The sequence below is a fragment of the Adelges cooleyi genome, unplaced genomic scaffold, assembly GCF_023614345.1.
Source record: "Adelges cooleyi isolate 19-005CV unplaced genomic scaffold, UGA_ACOO_1.1 ACOO_flye_CR_arks_rails_tigmint_CR_PRNA_55, whole genome shotgun sequence".
NCBI lineage: Eukaryota > Metazoa > Arthropoda > Insecta > Hemiptera > Adelgidae > Adelges > Adelges cooleyi.
In genome coordinates, this window is record NW_026096241.1 from 631,791 (window position 1) to 653,584 (window position 21,794).

Here is a 21,794-nt window from a genome sequence, read left to right on the forward strand (position 1 = left end):
ACACTGCCAATAATTAGCGGTCATACGTCATGTACACCTATTTTGATAAACCCTAAAAAATACTTCACCGAAATTCCAATTATTGCCGCCTAATAACCGTACACACGACCAGGTCGTTTGGCCCTCCTCCTCCTCTGCCTCGGCGGAAACACAATAACAACAATAATTACTATTATTCGTCCTGTCCACGCGACGCTAAAGCCCCGCCATGTTTTTTTTTTATAAAATATATTTTTTTTATGCACTTAATAATTAATATTTTTTATTCCAATATGGTTACCGGCCGTCACACGAATTTTCATCGTACAACATGCACTCTACAATATTATATTATCATAGCAACATAATATAATGGCGTTTGGTTGAGGGGTGTTTCGCTTGTATATAATATATATTTACCTCTATAATAATCTACTGACTCTTCACTATTTTGTATACTATCTTCACTTGGACACAGGTGTGTGTTCAGGATTTTATGGCCCACGATCAGTTATCTAAAATGGTGCAACCTAAACTAACTAATGGACGGTTAGGTGTAAGTTGTGCAACTTACTGCAACATAAACAGTGAATATATTATATTTTTATTATTCACTTAAATTACCAACGAATTAGCGGGCCGTGCAATTCTGAACACAACGTATATGTGCTGTGTGATATTAATTGATATGATTTGAATAAATTTCAAACGAAAAGTACGCAACACTGCTAATTGAGGTGCCTAAATGCCAAGGAAACAATGCGTCTTCCGAGCCAATATACAATAAAATGTAATATATTATTGTCTTCGAGTGGAAAACGATAATACAATACCTAAACCGCCGGTGTGAGGTATATGTATAATTTTTTTCCATAATTAAGTACAATAATACTATTATATTATAATGTTGTTTACTACTCGGTGTTGTTGCTTGTATTATAATAACATTGTGTTATTAATTGGGTTAAGTCAGCGCGCATAATGCAAATGTATGGAGAGAATAAACCGACCTCGGTTCGGGAGTTTTGGTCCGAGTAAGTCCTTGGCCCGAGTTTTTTAGTGTGTGCGTGTGAATGTGCCCTAATCCGTTTCCTGTGGAGAAGACATCACCGTAACCGTATACCGCAATTATGCCGCACGCTGTGCCGAGTCGTGGTCGTCGGGCCAAACGCCGCTCGGCTAAATAACACCCAGGACAAAAAAAAAAAAAAAATAAACATAATACGTTATTATATCTGTTTTGGAAAACGAGCAAAGCTTAAAAATTATAACGTTACGACCAAAAAAAAAACCATAATAATAATTGTTGTATCAACAATACAATGGGTTTTCTTCCAAGCCTTATCCGATAGTTGGGTATAACCAAACCTAACCTCACCAACTCTAACCTAACCTAACCAAACCTAACCAAACCTTACCAACTCTAACCTAACCAAACCTAACCAAACCTAACCAAACCTAACCAAACCTAACTAAACTATTTTGGGAGTCAATCGTTGGCTGATCGATACCAAGTTTAACAAGATCAACACATATTTGGTCAATAAATCATTTTCTAAAATCACAATTAGAACAGGACCGACTTTAATCGAAAACCATAACGTACGAGCCTCTGTTCGGCGAAGAGCAAACGTCTTAACGGTACACGCCATAATAATATTGTTACAAAACATAAGCTATATGGCCTCGTGTAAAGGAAACGATAACGGTTATTTGTATTATGTCTTAGGCGTCCTTTATGAAAAATGTTGGAAAAAAAACCAGGCGACTGTTGGCTCGCTGTTAAAAACTCAATTTTCCGATTGACCGGTCAGGATAGCTGCTAGAGATAAGTGTATGTGAAATAATAAGAGGATTGACAACGACAGAGAGGAAGATGGTATACCTATCGTATTATATATCTTTTCTGCGCGACAATAGATGCACAAACCGTGTACGGGGCCGTTTGACAGCGGCTATAATATCTTAACGCGACTACCGGGGACGATCTCCTCCCCCCCCCCCTCAAATTGAAAGACACAATATTATCAAAAAGAAGTAAACGCCAGTCGTATATACATGGGTAGGTACTACACGTCCTATTGTGGACCCGAATTGAATTAGTAGCCGGTGTTATTATTATATATACATAATATGCGCGGCACGGACATTGCCCATACTAGTGGTTTTTTTTTCCACGTTATTTTCCCGGTTTTAAATTATTCCAATGGCCATAGTCTACGGGTAATGATACGCTCTCCGTACGGTCTAATTAGTCTTGGTGAAATTTACATACCTATAGAGGTTTTCTCCTATTGCCCACGCATCACGAACCGAATAGGCGGACACACAACCTGAAGACGTATGCTGCTGCCTTTGTCGTTATTAGTATTATTATTATTTATTTTTTTTTTTTGGTAGCCCGTACCTACTTGGCCGTCGCGAAAAGACTCGAGTGTGTGCGAGAGAGCTGTAGGTACAGGAATAATAATGGAAAAAAAATGTGTGATTATACCACAAGACGGTCATATGTGCTTGGTCGTGATGCCGGTAAGAGATATAATAATAATAACGGACGGGTGTGCGAGTAGGGCTATTAATTTGGATTTATATATATATATATATATGTATGTATATAGGAAACGCACAGCCTACTTAAAACAATAACGTGAAATCGTGTGTGTATGTGTATGTAAATATACACCGGGCAAAAGGGGAAAATAATACGGTTTTGTGATCATACCGTGTATTATAGGAAGAGGTGAGGCCAATAGAGTAGAGGGAATAGGTACTATTATTATTTTTGCTTTCACAATACTGAACGGCGATCTTGGGGCGCGCGCGCGACGTGTGGCTAAACGTTATTCTTTTTCTTTCACCCGATACAAACGGGTACGGTGTAATTAAAAAAAAAAAAATAATAACAATAATACATAGCAATAGTTGTACCGAAGACATTGTTTTTACGCCGTATGATGTCTTCTAAACGTTACAAGGTGCCGAAAAGCGAGGAAGGGGGGGGAGAGGATGTCAGGCTGTGCGATTGTGTGCCTAAACGGTTTTGTGACCCAAGTCAATAATATCTCATAGAGATAACCCTCCGAGATCGTTGACCAGTTAAGCTTACTGAACCGTTATGAAACTCAAGATACATCTAATAGAAAACCATACAATTGTGAGAATTGTTGTTAAATTTTTACAAGAAAAACGTTAAAAGTAAAATCTTAAATTATTCGATCCTTCGTTTAAAACGACTTTAGTGCCTTCAACGAATTACTTTTGGAAACAAATTGATAAACAAAAAAAAACAAAGAGGTTGGTTAGGTTAGGTTTGGTTTGGTTAGGTTTGGTTTGATCAACAATCCCCCCTCTAGTTTTGCGGATAATTAGATAAAAAAAAAAAAAAGGTCAGCTGAAAAAAAGAGGTTATTATTTCAACATTGCTTCAACATTTGTTCTTACAACTTTTAAGTAGTATAATTTAAATACTTCAAAAATGAATCTTAATGTAATATTTTTATGTAAATATATAGTAATTTGTTTACCACAAACCGTTTTGTGTATTAATATTTCCTTGGGGTTTTGGTTTGAAAAAAAATGTGAATTAGGCTACTGGGATGTGTATGATTAATTGTTTTTTTTTTTTTTTTTGGAGATGGTCGAAGAGAACAAACATAGTTCTGCGGTTGAGAGCCAAAGCGGCTGGTGTGTGCAAAAAGTGCAATTTTGAGGAGGTTAGGTGCTTGTTAAGTTTCTCTCCGAGTGAGTACACTTTTTGCACATAATATCAGCGCGACACGTGTAAGAAGTTATAGTCAAGTGAAACCCAAAGGAAGTTAAAAGGCTATTATTTATGCGCGCTGACTTACATTGTTAACGCTTTGTATTATATATATATATATATTATATATTATTGTGATGCTCTGTGGTCGCGGTTCGTTAATTATTATCGTTGATCGTAGATACTTAATGTATACTACTTATAGGGTTTTTTTTTTTTGGAATTTTTTTTTTTTATAATTTAATTATTATGGTGTTGCAGAAGGACGGGAATGCGTGAACTGCGGAGCCACGTCGACTCCATTGTGGAGGAGAGACGGCACCGGACACTACCTGTGTAATGCGTGTGGCCTCTACTATAAAATGAACGGGCAAAACCGGCCTCTGATTAAGCCCAAGAGACGTCTGGTGAGTAATATTATCGGCACCATTGTTTGCTTTTGGCTCGTTATAATATAATATGTGTGCACAATGAAATTATTGTTCTTATATATTAATATATACCTATACCTAACCCGTGCGGATTTTATAGTAGGTACACAACACTATAATATAGTGTCTGTGTGTGTGTGTTTTTTTTTTTTTTTATTGTCTCTGAGAAAACAACCGCGGTAGGTATGGAATTGAAAATAATAATTTAATAAATATTAGAAAAATTCGACGACCTTCCACTTTGTCCCATAAAGAATATAGTGTATACATTTATGTTAAATAGCCCACTCTGTGTGAGTCCTACCTGAAGTCTCTAGCAGTCAATATATTATACCAATAGGGGAAAATGTTATCCATTAAAAGCCACGGCGGTTTTTGACATGATAACAGCTGATAACAACGCAGCTGCCAAACTTCATGGCTCTAGTGGGACTTTACATCTATAAGGTTAGGTCATGTTTTACTAGCACTAGTATTATTCGTTAAAAATATATATTTCCATGACTGATTGATCTTAGCAAGCGCTTTGTGAAGTTGTACTTTTTTTGGAAAATAATTTTTATCAATTATTATATTTTGTTTTTTTGACAATTTTATTGCACAATTGGATAAAAAAAAATGAACGTTTCTACTACCGAATTTCTACTCGCTATAACATATTATGTACATGCATTAAATGGTATATTGATTATTATTTTTTTTAATTCTTTCCCATTCATTTTTTATTATTTTTTTTTTTTTTGGGGGGGGGGAGTGCATTGTATTTAACGTACAGCTGTCATTGCGTCGCGGCGGCCATATTACAAAATACACACGCTTACCCCCCGTAACCTCCCCGGGGGTAAGAGGAGTGAACCGCGGGGGTTTATATTTTTTTCCCCGGTTTTCCCACTCGGTTCGATCCCTTTTTTTGGGGGTAAATAACCGGTCGTTCCGGTCGGGGGCACATTGGTGTATCCTCCCCCTGTTGTGTACTCTGTCGACGGGCCAATCGACTACCGTAACAGCAGCAATAATAATAATAGATTATATTATTGTATGTACAATACACAGCTCACGCACGTTTATATTGTTGTATTATACGATTATCGTTGCCGGCCACCGCTTGTACTTATATTATAATTTGTCTCGGTCCGATGTCACTATTATACCTCTGTACCTACGTAGTATGCCTACAACACACATCATGTATTATTATTATATTGTGTGCTCAGTTTCCTTCCGAATAAGCCCCCCCCCCCCCAAAGGCGCCTATACCAGCCCCTAGGCCCGTCCGGACACTGCTGTGTACTGCACTAAATACATAGCCGGAAACCACAAGACTTGTTCTGAGATGCCAACTCGAAAAAAAGGTTACTTAAACGTGCAACTATGCAAACATTTTGGACCGACTCGATGGCTGTGTATTACGCTGATCACGGCCTATATGATACCTATTCGGTGTTCCTGCGTGTCCCTCGGGACTCGTTGAGCGTGGCTGCTGCTTAATCGACCGACCCCGTTCCAGATTCCAGTGACTTTTTCGTCGGGATCGATACCTCTCTGCCCCTTCACCGTCACACGGTGTATACTTGTACAAGCTGGTAATAAATGCCCGTGTATATTTTTATGTGTACGGGGGACTCGTGTGCGGGAGAGCCTTAATCCGATTTCACCCGGACCACTGGTCCAGACAATTCAATTTCTACGCGGCGCACTGGTCGAACGGCGTGGTGTGTCTTCGGAGTGTGACTTTTCTCGAGATTGAAAAACCCGTGTACATCATACACATAATATATAGGTATATTCAAATCACAATCGGTCCGCGTGCAGCCGTCTAGTCCATTAATTACCGTGTACATTCTGTATAGCGTTCCAATGGCCGAACAGAGATTTTCAGCAAAAGGTTTTCTTCTCCGTTACGGGTTAGGTACGGCGTTCGCTTTTACTTTTTTTTTTTTTCCAAGTTATATTCGACTTTGCACGACTGCGCTTAGCAGAAAACTGTATAATAACAGTAGGTACATTATTATAAACGTGACGGACTTGCCGGAGACGTCCCCTTGCTGCGCCGCGGCGGCCGCGGGTCGGTTAATTAGGGCAAAGCCCTCGCCGTGGAAATAATGCTAAATCCTTGGCACGTCAATCCTTACATGGCGAACAGTGCAACAGTGCACTTCTTCGATACTACTGCTCCACCGTGTATACTCTTTATTATTTTCACTAAGGCCGGCACTCCGTGTTCGTCTTCTTCTGTGTCTTCTGCGTGCGTACGCCCGCTTGTGTGTATGCAAATGCGCGGTTCTTATTTAAAGAAACACACGCGAGGGCCGCTCAAAGAAAACAAAAAACAAATACCCGCCGCCAAAGTACGACGGCGTGTGTGCTCCTTATATATATATATATATATATACCTAAGTACACTATATATATATATATAGTTTGTGTGTGTCGCCGATTGATCCGACAACAGAATGGCAGACACACACACACACATCCTGATAACGCGGCTGACACAACGGTTTACCCCGACAGCGTCTAATTATCATTGAACTCTGCCGCTCGGTCGTTTATTTTCTTTTCTAATGTAGAAATTGTTTTTCTTATTTCTCCCCACCCTGCCCCCCCCCTCCTCGTTTCCTCTGTATATTTAATCGACCGGAAACGAAAAACCAAACTTATCCCGACAACGAAACAGCTGCGCCACAACCGCATTGACTTTGTACTCTCCAAACACACTAAACTGTTTTCAAATCTTGTACTTGCTACATGTAAATATAGGTGATAATTTGACGTTCGACGAGCTCACCTAATTATTGCACTCGACCGGTTCGGTCCTCCATTCTTCGAAAATGATCTTGGGTAGTCGGCCATGGAGATCTTCCAAACCTTCTTGACCGGAGCCCGTTATTTCTAGTTTGGCCCAACGCCGCTCGCTTAAATTATTATTATAATAACACCCAGGACAACAAAATAAACATATTATTACATACCTATTCTGTTTTGGAAACGAGCAAAGTTTAAAAACGATAATATAAGCAACCAAAACAAAACCATACAATAATTGTATCGACAAAACTAACGGATTTTCTTAGGGGGTTTCCAAGCTTTAGCCGATAGTTAAAGTTAGGTACAACCTAACCTAACCAAACTTACCAACTACCTAACCAACCTAACCAAACCTAACCAACTCAACCTACCAACCTAACCAACTAACTACCAACCACCTAACCTAACCTTGTCTGAGCCTTCTCTGTCTCTTTCGACGGTACCACTTCGTCCCATCGTATTTCTGATCTATCTTTCCTGGTGGATTTTGACTCGGTTAGATTTCTGACTGAATCAGAGTCCTAACCACCCCGGACGACCGTTATAAACGCAATCAACTGGGGGAGGGGAGGGATCAGTGACTCAAATTTCCTGTCGTAAAAACCGGTCTCCGACGGGGGTCGCAGCCCTGCGCGGTTCGCCATTTTCGCGCAGGTGACCTACGGGTCCTGTATAGAGGTGAAAAAAAAATAAGCTTCCATATTGTTTACCGTGTTGTGTTATACTCTATAGTGTCCCCCGTGTGTAGAACATCGTAGCCGAGAATAATAATAATTATACTGTGTGTGTGTGTGTGTGTGTGTATACTGTACATGTTGTGTAACGGTTATATGCGTTGTGCGTACCCGGCAACGGCGGGGAATTACACGGAGGGAGGAAGAAGAAGAGGGGCCGTCCGATAAGAATCGCGACGCCCCGCACGCCAGCCGGCGATAGTGTATAGTATAATTCCCGGGGTGGCACCGGGCTACGGGTGGAAGCGGCGACGGCAAAGGGGTGAACACATAAAGGGGTGGAAACTGAACGGAGGGGCCGTAAAAATGTATTTCGCCCCTCCCCGCCGGGGCCCCGACGGTATCGACTGCGCAATTGCCGGCCAAAAACAACCGCGGCGACCCCACGGTTTCCCCGTCCGTGTATACATTCTCCCGGTCTTAACCCTCCCGGTCTTCCCGGTCTTCCCACACGTCCGCAACAATACTCGTCCCTTCCCAGCGTCGGCAGCCGCCCTCCCCTTACCCGGGGACCGCCGGGGGGGGAGAGCCGACGTCGAGCCAAGTTGATAAATGGTCTTCTCGACTTCACCCCCCTCTCCGCCGGCCACCGCGGGCTTACTTTAACCAGTCAAGTTCTCTGCGTGTGCGCCGATGACAAAGCTCCCTTGTTCCGTTATCTCCCCGTAAACGTTCTGCGAATCCCCAGTGATTTATTATCAAAAACTATCCCCCCCCACCCACCCCACCCACTGCCGCCGCCACCCCTGGGCTGTTTTTTTCTTGCCGTCTTCTCTTCCGCTCTGTGAAAAACCGCAGACGTTCGGCTTAAACGTAAGAAAATACCGCATTCGCATCACCGACGACTACTGTGGGTATTATTATATTTTTCAACCCCCCCCCCCCGTTAACTAAAAAATTACCAAGGTTACTGAAAAATGTGATTATTTGAACCGTAAAGAATCAATAACAATCCAATTATCCTGGTAAACGCAATGCACTTGAATAGGATATGAAATTAAAAAAAAACTCAACCCGTGTATGTTCAAGTTGCGGCTCTAGACAAATTTGTTAGGTAGGCGTGTGTTCACACACAAGTATGAATTTATATTGTTATTATTATTATAATCGGTAGCGTTACTTGTTTTGTTTGTTTGTTTGTCCACGGCAAAACATACAACATTACACGTTATAAAGGAAACGACCGGGTTTTTTAAAAATAAAATTTTTATCGTTGTCTTGTGTCGTGTCGTTTTGGAAATATAGCGAACCGTGTGCGCGAAATGCCTGGCAATTTGTTTGGTACCCATTATAGTATTATTGTATATTATTATTATTATATACAGAGTAGCGTGGCATGTGTGTGTGTGTGTGTGTATACAGACTATTATTCAGAGTTTTTCTCTCAGTTTAACTCCTACATAAGGTATATGTATATGTATCTGTACCGCTTCGGTATGCTAATTTAACGAGCCGGCCCCATACCGGTCTCCCCTGCTGCACATGCGTCACACGGAGAACGTCCCCTCTCATACCATGGCCAGTGTAGTTATACCTACACACATATAGCGTTGTAAAAAATGTAAAAACAAAAAACCACTCACAAAAGACAATAATAATAATATTCGCGACAATGGGGGGGGACATTATCGTTGTGAGCATTAACCTATATCGTAGAATTATCGTACACGGTTAGGTAAGGCGTTAAAGTCGCACACCAAGTCTCTATATTCATTTCTTGTGTTTGTTTAGCTGCAGCAGAAATCATGTTATACATTTAATGAATATTTTTGCACCGAGGGCAATACAGTTCAATTAGTTGCCAAGCTAGCCGAGTTAGTTGTACACCGATTTCTACAAAAAAAAATTATGCCCGGGGTTGTACATATTATGTAGTTTTAGGTGGTAAACGAAGATGATCAAACTAGATAACAGCCAGCTGATGCTGTTGTCTATAGTGCACGCGCTCGCCATAGTCGCAATCCGTTTGTATTTATTATAATTACACTAAATCATAATAAAAAAAAAAAATGTTTTTCCCGAACGTAAAATATTATAATATACATTTATTATTTTTTTTATTTTTAAATGGTTAATACCGATTTATATACATATATATATATATATGGACATTATAGCGTTTATACATGTGGTGGGTGGTGCGCAAAGTCGCCCTTCGGTCACGATCTTACATGCACACACAATGAATATAAGCGAGCATATAAAATATATTAACGACAACGGGATATGATATAGGTGTATATATATATACCTCTAGTCTCTAATTATAATCCTTTAGCCTATTAATTATTATTCTTACTTCTTTAATCGTAACACCCAGCGTTATAGTATAGGTAATATTATTATTATTATCGAAATCGATTAATAACCCATAGCATTATTAATATACAGCCGGACGCCCCTCTTACAAGACACGACCTGTGTGTGTACCTGTATGCATATATTCCACATATACACACGTATTTGTAATATACCTATATATATATGTATATAGCTCTCGTGATTTCCTATATAGTATTTTTATAAGATATTAATTACAACGCGTTAACACCCCGTTCGTTTTGTGGTTCACACGAAAACTAGTTCCGTACAGTTTGGTATATTTCTTAATGTTGTTATTTTCACACACACACACACAACCTCGTCCTGACTGACTTGGTAATAATAATTATTGTACTTACCTACGTATTGACTTTGTACCTACACGTACATGTAGGTTTTATAATCGTGCGATTTAATAATTATACTCATGTAAAAACTATTAAAAAGGATTATAACGAGGCGAGGGTGGAATGCTTTTGCAGCATATTATAGTGTTTTTGTGCGTGGTGTACCCGCACTAAAAACCGGCAATTATTATATTACAATACCGATCAAACAACAACGTGTGTCTAAACGGATTAAAAAAAAAAAAAAAAAATAGTCTGTTTTTTTTTGTGACTAGGAGATTTTTTCTCTCTCTCCACACACACGGTACACTTCCAATGAATATTGTTTGCACCCCCCGTCACGTTCGTCTCCTATCTCTAATGGCGTAATTGATTGTGCATGACGAAGCCGATATCTCTCGGTCGTTTTTTATTTCTTATTATTATTATTATTATTATACACTTGTAATGTGTATGTACACACACACACACACACACACATAGGTTACATGCACACAATGAGCGCGCACGACCAGACCATGTCTATACACGTCTATGGCGATCTGTCTCCCCCCCCCCTACCCCTCCCCATTAATTTTAGTATTTTACCAATTATTATTAATATCATCATAATCATCGTCTGATAATATCTCCAAAAAATAAATGTTATCTACTATAACATAATACAACATCCGACCCGGCCGTTTAACGTGTCGTCAATGGGTTCAAATCGCTTGTATACCAACATAATACACCGTATAATTATTATCGTGTCTACCCCCGGGAAAAGTAAATTAATGAGGTGACGGGGTATTTAATATATTATATATTATTGTTAGCAAAGATACAATATGACTTGTGTGCGTTTAACAGGCTGAACAGCTATGTCGAAAAATCTTTAAAAACGCGTTGACGTGACAATAATAACGATAATAATAATAATTATTGTTGTATTATATGAAACGCGTTTAAGGCGTGACGGTCGGCATCAAAGGAAACGGCTAAACCGTAAAGAGTTAACGTACTTAAGGCCCTAGGACCAATAAGGACACAATTTAGAGAAAAAACACAGCAATAGAATAACGCGAGAAACGTTTGAAAGTCTAATTAAAACGGTCGTCCAGTTGTGATGTAAATAAATGCAATTGAAATCAAATAATTAGTTACTTCTAAAGCTTTGTCTTCAAACAATACTCTTATATTTCAAAAATATAACCAAGTGTTCTAAACCGACCTATTGGTTTTTTTTTTTAATTCATTTGAGATGTAATTTTTTTTATAGTTTGCAAAAGCAATGCGAATCTTCTGAAAACATAGGTGGTTTTTTTTTTTTAGTTTTCACAAGTTATGCGCCTCTCTTAATCTGTATACAATAATACCGTGTCTCACGTGAGACGTGTATTCGATTACGCTGTCAACCTCAAAGCAGCGGACCGTCGACAATATTATTGAAATATTTTAATATCCAAAGAGTAGTCCATTTATCATTGGGAAATTAAAAAAAAAAATACTTTATCGAACCATTGGATCGGCGAACCACGGGAATAATGTATTTATAAATAATAATAATAATAATAATATTATTATCGTGTCGGATTATACACGGGCTCGCATACCGATTGACGGTTTTACAATATATATTATTGTACATTATACTTAACGGGTAAAAAATAAATATGATGAGTCACAAATTGGATGCTTCGCCCTCGGACAGCCGCGGATAGTATTATCCTTCTTTTTTTTTTCCCATATCTCTTTAAAGAATGGTATAATATTATTATGTACACCACGCCTACGTCTTTACCTACTAATGGACACGCCAGCAAGTAGTTCTGTTCTGTTCTGTTTTTTTTTTTTTTAATATCGTTTAACACACTTGTGTGTGTATGTGTGAATCGATCCGATTGTGACGTTTAATTGACAACAGGCGGATAAGTTATGCGCTCGCTACTACTACTACCACCACTGGGTACCTCTATACCTAAACTACTCACCGCGGCTGTACACGTGTATAATAATAATAATAATATAATAGTGGTAGCCGAAGTTATAATATAAAGTAGCCATTAAAGAAAGTATAGAAAAAAAAAAATCAAATTTGACACGCGGCCGGTCTTACGTGTAGTAGTCGTTTAAACGTCGAGTTGGTATTTTTTTTTGAATTTTTAATCGTACATCAATCAACCACCATCGCGCATAAATACAAAAAAAATAATAATAATTGTACATTTTTAAGCCATCTAAAAACGTTTTAAAACAATAATATAATAATACTGTAAGGTATAGGTATAGGTGTAGATGTATAAATAGATATAGGTATAAATATAGATATAGACATAGGCATAGGTACAGATATAGATAATAATTACAATAATAAAATAATAATATTAAAATATTTTAAGGTATAGGTATAGATATAGATATAGGTATAAGGTATAGTATAGTAGATATAGATATAGGTATAGGTACAGATATAGATACAGACATAGATATAGTTATAGATGTAGATATAGATATTAGATATCAATATAGGTAATATATAGGTACGCTGTTTAGGTTTTTTTGTTTAGTCGGCAAAAGATATTATATTTGTTTTGTGTTTTCTTTGTCAAATAAAAACCCAAAGTTTTCGAACAAAATTAATAATTTAAAAGGCTATATTTTAGAAAACCTGTTTCATGAAAATTACAAAAAAAAAAAAAATGAAAACAACATTTTGAATCCGTCTTGACCCGCTCTACAAATAGAGTATTGTTGACCGAAAAGTGTTTAAGTCAAGTTAACTTTTTTACTCATTGAACAAAGCGTCTAACGTATGGTACGTCAACAGTATAATATTTTGTAATATATTTGCTAAAATAACATTTTTTCCCCTTTTACCGTATTTATAAGTAGTTTAACGACCTTTGAAAATAAGTTTTCTAATTTCAACAATTAATAATGTACATAATCTTGATCTCTGTCATTGTTGTAGGACAAACCGTTAACTGTGTTTTTTTGGTTTATTCAGTGGAGCAATATTGTGTTTTTTAAACATCACATTACTTATTTTTACCTTTTTTTTTTTTTTGGCATTTCGTTTAGTGCCAAAGGTGAAAGACACGCGAGTGCTCGTCGAGACGTTTACAATGGACGTTTTTGCTTTAAAGTAAAAAAAAAAAACGTTTTAGCCGTACACGCTAAGTCCTTGTAAAATAAAAATGGTTTTTATTTTTGTAAACTATTACACGGCTATTATAATAATGTATGGCGCTAAATGTTTTTTTTTTTTGGTTTTAAATGTAGTATTTTTTTTTCTTTTGTTAAAAATTCCGTTTAGGCCAACAGTAACAATTAACTTGAAACGGTTAAAACCCAAAGCTTGAGATTTATATGTTTGCCGGCGACTAATTACACTAAACGGTAAACAAACTATGGGAACCGCGCAAACATGACAAGATCTAATAACGTGATGGGTTTTTTATTATTTTTTTTAAAAAAAATCTAATAATTATTAATCTTAGGTGTACATTGTGTTTGATCATAATTTTTACTTATCCCCGTGGTTAGTACCTGCTTACTGTAATTATAATTATGCAAACAAATGGCGGCCGCCGCGTGCCTTTTGTGCAATTTTTGTCTTATTGTAAAAATAATAGTTTTATGCATTTTACATACATCAATTAGCCGTTATATAATACATGTACATCTATTATATGCATACTATATTCTAACACGGCAATAATTATTATTTTACACAAATATTATTACAAAAACACACATTAACCGCGGGCGGTCATGCTAATCTTGTCATGTGCACAAATAATAATTACATTATGTCTTAGAAAGGCATTTAATAATAACATGTATGTATGCATATTTAAAACTAGGTCAAACCGCGTATTACCACCTAATTTGGTTGCATTAAAAAGTTAAAACCATTTAATGTAAATGATCCTTAGTCGAGGGGAGGGTTTTGGTTATTTTACATTGCCGCTTTAACAGGGGAGTGGACCAATCTGATCTGCGGTGTGATACCTATACCAATTGATTGTCGTTGATGTCTTTTAATCTTCAAGTGGAATAATATTGTTTTATAAATTTTTCCAGTCTCTTCAGTCGGCGGCCCGTAGAGCCGGGACGAGCTGTGCGAATTGCAAGACTTCCACCACAACTTTGTGGAGAAGAAACCAAAACGGCGAACCCGTTTGCAACGCTTGCGGTCTCTACTACAAACTGCACAACGTGAGTATAAAATAATGCAATAATATTACAGATATCATAATTTTAAGGCCAATGTAAGATTATTGCTGTAAGAATTAACAATCAAACACACAATGTTCTGCACACTCGTGTGCAGTTTTTTTTTTTACCCGGAAACCGTTTTGGGCGACAATAAAAAAACCATACACATACTATGTTGACATTGTATTAGGTTTTTGGGAGGTTTTTTCCCAGTCTTCTTCTTATTCTCCGACTAACGCACAATAAGCGCCACCGCCGCCGTCGTCTTATGTGGAAAATAATATAATTGTTATCATCTATTATTGTCGTCGTACGGCGACATCATCTCTCGTTTGGCGCCAACCCCGTCGGTCGGCTTCGTTTGTTGTTGTTTGTTATAATATACATTTTGTATTATTATTACTTGTCGCACACACACCCAGAGAGAGAGAGAGGGATTTTGGCCAGCGCTAACTACAACTTCCGAAACGCATTTAAACCAACCCCCGTATAATCCCTGTGCGCTCTATCTGTATAGCCTATACCGCCCTCTCTGATGGGGTTGGGGTTTTTTTTTTTTGCCAAACACCCGCAAGACATAACACACACACACGAGTATAAATATAATCTCCCTCGCCTCACCCGGCCAACTAGACCGTTTAATGATCCATAAACGTCCGACGCTAATACTTCCCCATCGCTTGTCTCGACGGTTAATCATCCCTGTGTGAGTACCACGCGGTCAGATCGGAATATTAAGCTCTTAACTTGGCACGTTACAAGTTGCTTACAGCCTCTGGGATTCAGTGGAGTAGTGAGAAGATTTTCAAAGGGACGATATGACACGTTTAGAGGACAAGTGCAAGTATACAAAGTTTGGCCGTTGTGTGGTTGACTTATGTCGTTTATAAAAAAATTAAAAAATATAGATATTTTTTTTTTTTGTTTTAACTGTTAATGGTGCCTGTTGAGAAATCAGCCGTTAACGTAGAAAAGTACCTTGGGAATTATACGATTAAGAATTTCGTAGCCCAGAAAATATAATATCCAAGAAAAACGTTAGCTAATATTCCTGCACAATGGACGGCGCTTGTTACGATCAATTCGCTTATATTTATTCTAGCCTATATTATAATATGCCATTGTTTCGGTAATAGTGAAAATAATTCCAAGAAATGAGCTATACAAAAAGCGGTTTATCGAATTAAGCATCTATTGTGTGTGTGTGTGTAACATATTTGAGAGTCCAACACCTGTTGGAGTTCAGGTGAACTAACTATTTGACTACTACAGACTACTATAACAGCTATGATTTTCAACGTTTAGAACAAAAATCAAAATGCTCGAAATCCGTTCTATTGCATTGAACGCCACAAATGTTGTATACACTTATAAACTCACTCCTTCAACTTCTCCACCGCCCCCAAGTCTTTGTTCCTGATGTGACCAAGTTGTCGGGCACTGTGGATTGGAAACTTGGCTTACTTCAAGTTTTTTTCCCAACACTATGACTGTCGGTATTGTCTTAAGACTGTATCGTTATGTCGTTTATAGACAAAGACTGAAGCTTTAAGTGTGTGTGTGAAACACCACCGTGCGAATATCCTGCGACCCACATGATCGTTTCCTGTGGGATAAAAGGGGACGCTCCAAGTGGCGCCGTGGGAGTCGGTGGTGGGTTCGGCGGTGGATATCGTATGTCGACGACGGGTGAGGTCCGGATAGTAGAATTATTATTATTCGGATGTCAATGACTTATCAATCGGTTTGGCGAACGGGGAATAGAAAAAAATTACTATTACAATAATATATTATTATATGTATATACTTTCGGCCATTGGGAATCGTGTGTGTGTAGCTGTTGTGCCCCTTGGTCCATCTCGTGGACGGGGGGTGGGGGGGGGACCTCCTGCTGTTGTGTTTTTATTATTATCATGTGCCGTGTGCTCGATTATCTTGTTATGTACGACAACGGTCTTGGTTTGTCATCGTCCATAATAATAATAATTTGACGAGTATTAAAAAAAAAAAAAAAGCAATATCCTCGTGAAGTCTTAAACCGTTTGTGTGTGTGTGTGAGAGATAGAAGGGGGGGGGGCGATATTATTATAATATTATTAAACACGTCGATGATGGGACACGGGTCACTATGATATTTTTGTGTGTTAAAAAAAACATGTTGTATTTTTTTTTTTCATAAAACCGATGGGGGTCTATGTAAAAGGTTTTTTTTTTAAATGTTAAAACAATGTAAACCGGCCCCGTGTTTTCTGTGCACAGACTCGCGGTCAGTTTGGGAGTGGAATTCCCGGAATTTTCAACTATATTAACATAATACTTTTTTTTTATTATACCTATATCTACTATGGGCGACCTCGGTTAGGTACCACAGACACTATATTATGGCTCACTCGGCATGTAAACAAAAACCATAACGTCATAATAATATTATGAAATCAGTGTAACCGCAGATTCGAGTTGATACAACTCCATCATAATAATAATATCACAGATAAGATATTATAAAAAAAAAAATGCACTAGTCTGTCATATTATTATCATTTAATCGGTTTGGTTAGGTTAGGTTAGGATAGCTTAGGTTTGGTTAGGTTTAGTTAGGTTTGGTTAGGTTTAGTTAGGTTTGGTTAGGTTTGGTTAGGTTTGGTTAGGTTTGGTTAGGTTAGAGTCAGTAAAGTTTGGTTAGGTTAGGTTAGGTCTATATCTGCACAATAATTCATGTGGCTACACTGATGTGCTCGCCACTGATTAGAGAGTCTTTTTTTAGGAAAAAAATGCTATACCTATTATACCAGGAGATGGCTATAGTAGTTGAAGCAAACAGTAGGACTTGAGTCAGTCTGCAATTAACAACGATGACTTTATTTTTCCCCTCACGTGTGGTCACACTGGTTCTAGTCCTTCTGTTTACTTCACTATCGCATACAAGCTAGTAATGATGTTAGCTCATCTCTTTGTAATGTTACTCTATGCCTTATAACGATAATATAATATAACACAATACCTGTAAGGGGCAGCATGCTTTGGACGAGGTACGCGCGCACACAACTGCACAACAGAATGTCTGGACTTTTTTTTTCTTTTCTTCATACCGATCTCGTGTCGTGTACTTATACTAACACACACAAGCAGTGCGAGAGCCAACTAGAGGGTGTGATAGGTCAAAAGATCATCGATACACTATAATATATTACGGCTCCGGGAATCGTGTGTAAATCGCTAAAAAAAAAAAAAAAATGTCGAGTTTGTATATTATCGTATACACATAGACATTATAGTGTAAAATAATATAGAGACATTTCTCTCACCTCCGGCTTATGGAACATACATATACAGCAGATAGGCACAGTCTAATAAATATAGAGTACCCTGTATACTTGGTTATCATACAGCGCACCTGTTGTGACTTGTGTCTTATGTGAGATCTATGAAAAATGTTACAGTTAAGAATAATATGTATACTTTTTATTTAATGTATTCCATTGTAGCCGGATTATAATATTATTATTATTATTATACTAAAACGTTGAAAAATAAGTGGAGCGGTAAGTGTTGAAAGTTTTCGAACCCACGAAGATTACACTGTACGTACTTACTTTTGTGAAAAATTTAAAACCAAAAACCAAACCGTCACGGTCATTACTCGACTGTAACCGTCTGTTGGGTTGGCTTCACACTTTTACTCGACACAGTCGTTTGCGTTCAACTATTATAATATCGTTTGCCCAGTCAAATCTCGTATGGTAATTAATTAATTTTTTATTTTATTCTTAACACTCGAGGCTTACACATAATGTCTGTTTTCTACAAGTAGCTTTCATCCGTACACGGAGATGGGTACACATTGTAGTTTTTACTTTGCACATCTGAGCCGTACAATGTTGTACCTAGTTATAAAAATCATAAACGGTTTTTTTTTTTTAGCAAATATTTTTAATCTAAAAACCGAATCGTTGGCTTAGACAGTCATCCAGTTGTTGTTTTTTATTATTATAGTTTTGTTTTTTTAACCGTTTATAAGCCACGGGCGTGTGCTTCTTTTTCATTACCGAGGGGGAGAAAAAAATCAATTCCTTCTCTGTGCTGTGATGAAAGACTTTAACGCAACAACAACAATAGTAATAAGACGATGATGATGATGATCGACGAACGGTACTTGGGCGCACAGATAGAAGTAGAAGGAGAGGGGGGGGGGCACGCAATAATATTATAATATGATCTTAACCGCAGACAATAGGGCGCGGGCGCACGGCGGGTAACCGTACATATATAAAAACCGCTATTGATGGCTAATTACAATAAACACCGGTGGAGGAGAATAAGTCAAATTAGTGCACTCGACGAAACCCCCAGGGCGGGTCAACACCTCGGTAAAACCCGGGTCTATGTATACCCACCGTACAAAATGTAATAATAATAATAATAATAATACGATCACATTGTTCTAAGAGCGTGTGTAGTGTGTACGATATTACCTGCATTGTGTAGACTGAAGAGCGTCATTCAACAAGAACATAAAAAAAAAAAAAATGTTATAATAACAATATTATCACAACCGACAAAAAAGGGTTTCGGTGTGCACGTGCATAGAAATCCATCTAAAAGATAACCCTAATCTAACCTAACCCCGCGTGGACATTCCTTGACTATAACTTTTGCACAGACACTCTGTGACTGGGATAAAAAAAAATGCTATCAATAAATTATACTAAAACGACGGAGTTAAATTTCAAATGGCCATCATCAAAAGGGTGTAAATCGTTTCCATTCGATGCAAAACTTGTTTGTGAACAAAATTGTCAGTTGCTCCTGTGTCTTAAGTGTGACCTAACCCTCTCCGGCAAAGAAGCCACTACATATAAACGGTTTACGGTTTTTTTTTTTTTTTTACTTTTGGTTAACCTGCGTTATTTTATTCGAAGAATAAACAATTTATAAACGTTTTTTTTTTTTGCCATTAAATTTCGGTGCGCGCCGTCGGATCTCCAAGACCGCCGTATTATGATGTTACAACGCTCGTGTGTGTGTGTGTGTTTAGCACAATACAAACGACACAGCACAACGGTGACAAATCGGAAGCTTATAATGCTACACATAATCGGTTTGTCGAGGGTCTTTTATTCCGGCTAGGGTAGTATGGGTACCTACATATTACACTCCTCCCTCTCCTTCTCACGGGTATACCCGCGTTATGCGGCAACGAGACACGAAAATACACATATTATATACAAAACATATTATTATGTACATAATATATATATATATATATGTATTATATCCCCGAGGATTATACGGTACAATGTGTTTTTAAGTGCGTATCAATGGGACACATAAGCGGCCACTGTTGGCAACAGCTGATGTGCGCCTGCCCGGCAATAAAACACAATAAAAAAAACCTATTATCGGCCCAAACAAACGCATATAACATAAAGGAATCCAGGGCGGATTGATACTTTTTTTTTTACATTTAAAAACGTCGGCGTATACCGTGACACAGAGAGTTTTTCTGTTTGACAGAGCCTCCGAACATCCTCTTTGGGGGGGTGGGGTAGGGGGGGGGGGGGGGGTGGATTTCTTCCGCAAATCGATTTTCGCCATTGTGCACACACAAGTAAATTCGTTATTGGATTTAAGTATTAGCCACTTTATAGATCATCGTCTCGCGTAGCCGTTGTGCTCTTTTATTATTGTTATTTTTTTTTTTTTAAGCGGATCGATGGACGATTTCAATTATTTTGCGCTTGTCTGCTGCGCTAAATAAATAAGATTTACCAAGTAATACTTACCGAGTATCTACCCCTATGTGTGCGTGTGTCACCCTGTCGACTGTACAAGGGCGGTTTTTTTTTCCAATAATAATATGTCTGACCTCTTTTTTTTTTTTCATTGTCCTCCAGGTGAACCGGCCTTTGACGATGAAGAAAGAGGGCATCCAGACGAGGAATCGCAAACTGTCGTCCAAGTCGAAGAAGAAGAAGGGCTCGATCATGGGCGGCGGCGGCGGAGTGGGCGGCGGAATAGGCGGCGGCGGCGGCGGCGGCGGGCCGGGCGCGTGCCTGTCGCTGTCCGGCATGATGCGCGGCGACGGCACCGGCGCCGGTTACCATCATCCGGCCTCGGCCGCGCTGCACCCTCACCCGGCCGCTATGAGCCACTACCATCACCACGCGGCCGCCGCGGCCGCGGCCATGTACCACCATCACCATCACCACGCCACGTCGGCCGTGGCACAACCGGCCGCGCCGCCCAATCCCATCCACCCGCATCACCATCACATGGCGTCGCTCACCGGACTCGGGTTGCCCACCACGTCCAACGCAATGGTGAGTAACAACTATGTACGTCACTTTCAGTTTAATATAATCAATAATAATATAATATAATCTACTAATATCGATAGTGCAATATATTTAAGTATACAGGGTGTGCGGAGTTGCATGGCACCCCTGATTTAAATCCCAATACCTGTGTAAAACTTATGTAGACTATTCTTAATTTAAAAAAAAAACAATTAAACGTTCACGTTACCATTTAATCGTTTCGAAAGTTACCCTTCTAAATCTGACTTCTGACTGGAAACATTTTTTTTAAAATTATTATTGTTTGAGTGAGAGAGAGAGACAGAGAGACTTTGAGTTTGAGTCTGGCGAATCAACCTAACCCAACCTAAACTCTAACTTGACCAAATGCCAGAACGAATGAGGTCCAGAGAGAGAGAAAGAGGACATTTTTAAGGAGACATCAACAGTTTAGACGTTTGTAGGGTTTTACAGTGCTTGGATGAGTCCTAACCGCTATTAGGCTGTATTGTTATACCTGTTTGTGTCTTTTACTAACTATGTACATTTTTTTCTGTTTACAGGCCAGTTGGAGGTCCGAGTACGCGTGATTATTAGATTTGCCGTTCCCCGGGCACACGACCAACCAAATAATATGTAGGGTCGGCGATCAATAACAATAAGAAGAAACAAAGAACAGAAAATCATAAAAGGATAAAAAAAAAATATATAGACGCATTATTATATTAATTGATTAATTATTATTATTATATATTTACTCATAGTTCCTATTTATTCCCATCAAAACGATATTTATATAATACCTACAAATAAAATAATATATCTAGTAGTTAATATAAAACCGAGCAAACTCACAGTTAGCTACATTTATATATATATATAAGTATAGGCCAGTCGCAGTCCGTGAGATTATT

The 21,794-nt window shown here is 38.4% G+C and overlaps 1 protein-coding gene across 1 annotated transcript in view; it reads left to right on the forward strand.

Annotated features, from left to right (window-relative positions):
• LOC126842598 (trans-acting T-cell-specific transcription factor GATA-3-like) overlaps positions 1-21,589 on the forward strand; it is a 37,146-nt gene extending 15,557 nt beyond the window's left edge. Inside the window, exons 4-7 of the mRNA XM_050579642.1 lie at positions 4,001-4,146; positions 14,450-14,584; positions 20,479-20,904; positions 21,444-21,589. Coding sequence (XP_050435599.1) covers positions 4,001-4,146; positions 14,450-14,584; positions 20,479-20,904; positions 21,444-21,470 — 734 coding nt within the window. The 3' untranslated portion in view covers positions 21,471-21,589. The remainder of the gene's footprint in view (positions 1-4,000; positions 4,147-14,449; positions 14,585-20,478; positions 20,905-21,443) is intronic.
• The last annotated feature ends 205 nt before the right edge of the window (positions 21,590-21,794 follow it).